This window comes from Orycteropus afer, unplaced genomic scaffold (genome assembly GCF_000298275.1).
Source record: "Orycteropus afer afer isolate SDZICR_OR568_19922 unplaced genomic scaffold, OryAfe1.0 scaffold00130, whole genome shotgun sequence".
Taxonomy (NCBI): domain Eukaryota; kingdom Metazoa; phylum Chordata; class Mammalia; order Tubulidentata; family Orycteropodidae; genus Orycteropus; species Orycteropus afer.
The window spans coordinates 1,834,761-1,839,223 of record NW_006921717.1 but is presented as its reverse complement, the minus strand read 5'-3'; the positions used below and the strand labels follow the sequence as shown (position 1 = coordinate 1,839,223).

The 4,463-nt window shown below is 63.7% G+C and overlaps 1 protein-coding gene across 1 annotated transcript in view; it reads left to right on the top strand.

Annotated features, from left to right (window-relative positions):
- Positions 1–1,143: 1,143 nt before the first annotated feature.
- TBC1D10C (TBC1 domain family member 10C) overlaps positions 1,144–4,463 on the top strand; it is a 5,281-nt gene continuing 1,961 nt past the window's right edge. Inside the window, exons 1-7 of the mRNA XM_007944945.1 lie at positions 1,144–1,319; positions 1,985–2,084; positions 2,295–2,402; positions 2,484–2,590; positions 2,733–2,847; positions 3,431–3,496; positions 3,655–3,844. Coding sequence (XP_007943136.1) covers positions 1,144–1,319; positions 1,985–2,084; positions 2,295–2,402; positions 2,484–2,590; positions 2,733–2,847; positions 3,431–3,496; positions 3,655–3,844 — 862 coding nt within the window. The remainder of the gene's footprint in view (positions 1,320–1,984; positions 2,085–2,294; positions 2,403–2,483; positions 2,591–2,732; positions 2,848–3,430; positions 3,497–3,654; positions 3,845–4,463) is intronic.

Here is a 4,463-nt window from a genome sequence, read left to right as displayed (position 1 = left end):
CCGCGCTCTAGCGCCGCCGCAGGACGGGAGGCGCGACGCAGAGCGGCCCTGAGGGCCGGGCCTGGACGGTGGGCGGAGTTCTGTGCGGCGGGGGGTGGGGCCTGGCTGAGGCGCGCGGGGCGGGGCCTGGCTGGTTCCGGCCCTGAGGAGTCACCCAGCTGCGATCGGAGGTCTGGTACCAAAAGTTCCGTGGAAGTTGTTTTTCAAAGTCTGAACATCCCTTTCCACCCCTTCCCTGGAACGAAGGGTGGTACGGGCGCGTTAATAACCGCGACGAACCAGCCCTGTCTGCCTCCCCAAACGCTGCGGGTTAAGTCCCAGAATTGCAGAGCGTTTTTGGAATTCCGAGATAACAAGGGGCTGGCCCCAGACGGTGGGCTCCCATTCGCGAAGGGGTCCGTCCTGCGGAGTCTCCCAGGCAGCCCCCCGGGCGGCGGCCGACCGGACAGACCCAAAGACAGCTAACTTGTCCCCGACCTTCGAGCCCGTTCTGGTCCACAGCACACTACGGTGGTACGTGCTAGAAAGTCCTATCACTACCTTGGGAATAGCACGTCTAACGCACACGCATTACGTGGGCTTTAAAAGCGTAACTTTGAAGAAACAAACAGTAAATAGACCATAGTTGTTCTGGAAACTGGGATGTCTTCTATGCCAGAGACCTCAAAGTTGGAGGTGGCCAAGGTTCACCACCTCTCCGTGGCCTGGCCCCATCATCACACAGGCTTGGGAACCCAAGTCAGCCGCCCCACGGGAGGGTGGGAGGGGCCGTGGCTTAGGGGCGCTGGGCAGGAAGAGCCTCAGAGAGGAAGGGTGACCCCCCCCACTTGGGAGGGGCCCCCTGCGGGCTGCCCAGGCTGGGGTTGAGGAGGAAGTGAGAGGGGGAGGTGAGGTGCAGCCTGGAGGTGAGCTGGGCTGCTGGGGCAGCGGCTGGGCCCAGGGCTGGGGCTCTGTGCAGAGGTCCGGCCTTCCTGCCGCTTCAGGGCATAGCGCCCCCGCCGAAAAAGAGGGGACATAGAGGCCTTGGTGAGGTATCCCGAAACCTATGCCCTCCAACTCCACATCCTGGCCAGCTGGGGTCCTGGCCCCCCAGGTTGGCCTGGAACTGCCCCTCACGCTGGCTCTCCCTGCATCTTGCAGCTGATGGCTTCTGGGATCCGGGGCTCGGTGGCCCGGGGCCTGGGGGAGGACCTGGAGCAGCCTTCCGAGCTACAGGATGACTCCAGCTCTTTGGGGTCCGACTCCGAGCTGAGTGGGCCCAGCCCATATCGCCAGGCTGACCGCTATGGCTTCATTGGGGGCAGCTCAGCAGAGCCAGGGTAAGTGGGGGGTATGGGGGGTACCGGGATGGGTCCGAGGGCTGAAGACGGGTGAGGTGCCAACATCGAGTATCCTGGGAAGGTCTAGAGGTAGGGAACGGGACTCAGCCAGTATCACTTCTCAAGCTCCAGGTGGATCCTAAAACAGGAATAGCTGAGGGAGTCCCTGTCTGTCTCTTGTACCCCTTAACCCCCACCACTGCGGCTGAACATCCTTCCCCTTTTAACCTCTGGCCCAGGATTCCCAAATCCAGACCACAGAACCCACAGTATCTCTTTCTCTCCTCCCCTTGAATGTACAGACATAAAAGACAGTCCAGAGACAGACAGGCACTTGCTTCAGGTCACAGAGCAGATCAGAGACCTCAAGTCTCAAAACTCAGAGACTTCCGGAGTCCAGTCCAGGGCTCTGTCCAAGCAGCACCCACTGGGACTTATCTGTCCCTGTCCTGGGGGGGAAAGCTAGCCAGCCCCTCCCCCGACATACACTCCCCCACACCCCTTCAGTCTCTCCTGTTTCCGCCCACATCAGAGCCACATCCTTTCTTGTCCCCATGACAACCACTGGCAAAGGTTGGGCTTACCCGGGCAGCATGCGGGGTGGCAAGTGTGGGCTCCAGGGAACGGCTGCCCAGCACCTGGACACCTGTGCCATGTGCCCCCAGCCCGGGTCAGCCCCCTGCAGACCTCATCCGCCAGCGGGAGATGAAGTGGGTGGAGATGACCTCACACTGGGAGAAGACCATGTCCCGGCGGTACAAGAAGGTGAGCGGGACAGGGGCTCCCCCCAGGCTTCCTGCCCAAGCCCCTCTGCCCCCACGGAAGCTACCCATCCTGTGACCCAGTGGCCTCTGCGTTTCTCCCTTCCCACCCCAAGTGGCCCCTTCCCGACAGTGCGTTATGCTTGGGGCTTGCCAGTGGGAGCAGATGGGGCCAGCTCACCTGGCCTCACAGAACCCAGGGTCTCTCCCACAGGTGAAGATACAGTGTCGCAAAGGCATCCCCTCAGCCTTACGAGCCCGGTGCTGGCCCCTACTGTGTGGGGCCCACGTGTGTCAAGAGAACAGCCCTGGCACCTATCAGGTGAGAGACTTGGCCGGGATCCTGCGTCCTCTTCCCAGAGCCCCTCTGAGTCCTCACACCTGCCTGCCTGACCCCCCATAGGAGCTAGCCTTGGCCCCTGGAGACCCCCAGTGGATGGAGACCATCGGCAGGGACCTGCATCGCCAGTTCCCTCTGCATGAGATGTTTGTGTCGCCCCAGGGTCACGGGTACGAGCCAGGGACGCCCAGGGACCCCACCCACCGCATCTCAGGGGAGCTGGCAAGGCCTCGGGAGGCTGAGGCCGGGGCAGGGGCCGTTGGAGGGGGAAGGGTGGCCGGGGACTGGCCCTAACAGGGTCTCCTGGCACAGGCAGCAGGGGCTCCTGCAGGTACTCAAAGCCTACACCCTGTATCGGCCGGAGCAGGGCTACTGCCAGGCCCAGGGCCCTGTGGCCGCTGTGCTGCTCATGCACCTACCTCCGGAGGTGAGTGGCCCTTGACCTTGTTCCAGGGACCCAAGACCCTGATACCAAACCCCAGTGCTCTTGAGCCCTGGGCCACTGATTCCCAACCCCAGGGCCTCTGGCCTCAGAAGCCTGGGCTCCGTGACTACCCAGACCCTGTCCCAGTGGTTCAGGGCATCATGCCCACCAACCTCAGGAAGCTTCAACTCCAATGTCCTTGACCCTAGAACCCTGCGACCCTTGTCCCCTTACGCCCAATGACCCAGGAGTCTGGGCCTTGTTGCTTTGACCTCATGACCCCTGACCCCAGGAGCCTAGGACTTGAACTGTGGGACCCTCCCAATACTTGATCAGTGAGCTCCAACCCTGGCACCCTCAAATCCAACACTCTGACCCCTATGACTTCCGGTCCCCCAAAGCCATCAATAGGCCTCCAACTGGGGCAGAGGCAGGAGGCCTTTGAGAAGAGCCTTCCAGGCACTGAGCAGGGTTCAGGGCAGCCCTAAGCTGCTTGGTCCTAGGTTCCCAGGCCCCGACCCCGGCCCCGTCCTCCTGCCCTGCCTCCCTCTCGAGGCCAGTGCTCATGGCCCGGCCCTCCCCTCAGGAGGCCTTCTGGTGCCTAGTGCAGATCTGTGAGGTCTACCTCCCGGGCTACTATGGGCCCCACATGGTAAGAGGTGGGATGGGAGGGAAGGTGAGATGGAGAGTGGGGAGGCACAGGAGGGGACCCATGTGGACAGGAGGGGGCTGGGCGGGCGGGCGGAGGCCTTGGGGACCGGGGCTGGGCTGGGGTGGACGTCTCATGGCCAGCTGACCACGGGGCCGCAGGAGGCAGTGCAGCTGGACGCCCAGGTGTTCGCGGCCCTGCTGCGGCGGCTGCTCCCACGCGCGCACAAGCACCTGCAGCAGGTGGGCGTCGGGCCCCTGCTGTACCTGCCCGAGTGGTTCCTGTGCCTCTTCGCCCGCTCCCTGCCTTTCCCCACGGTGCTGCGCGTCTGGGATGCCTTCCTCAGCGAGGGTGAGTGGGGCGGACCGTGCATGGGGCAGGGGGGCTTGGGGGTGCACACGGGAGACGAGCGCCGGCTGGGGCTCTGCCGCTGCCAGCCCAGCCGTCCTGGGGCCTCGAACCCAGGGGCTGGCTGAGTGGAAGGTGATGGCAGACGCCGCAGCCCAGCTGTTGGGCTCCCTGTTCTGCCTTCGCGGCCCCGCCCCCCGGTGTCGACCCCGTGGGAGAGGCAATGGCGGTGTCTTGGAGGCTGAGCCACTGGGCGGAGCCAGCGAGCGCCACGGCGTGAGGCGTGATTGGCCCCCGGACGGCCCTTGGCGGGCCGGGCCGAGCTCTGTGAGCTGGGACCACCTGCGGGAGCGAGGCTTAAGTGCTACTGGGGGTGGGAGGCGCCAAGAACCACATTAGCCAGATATTTATAGATTGTCCTCAGTGCTAAGAAAAAATAAAACCAGGGGACAGCACAGGGAGTGTCACGGGAGCGGGGGAGGCGATGACTGATTCTGAAGATGTTTCTGGCTGCTCTGAGGAGGGGGCCGTTGGTGGAGAGGTCGGGGAAGAGGGTGTCCGCAGAGCCCAGGGAGCAGATGAGGGAGGAGGACCATGGAGAGAAGCGAAGCCAGAGACGGCG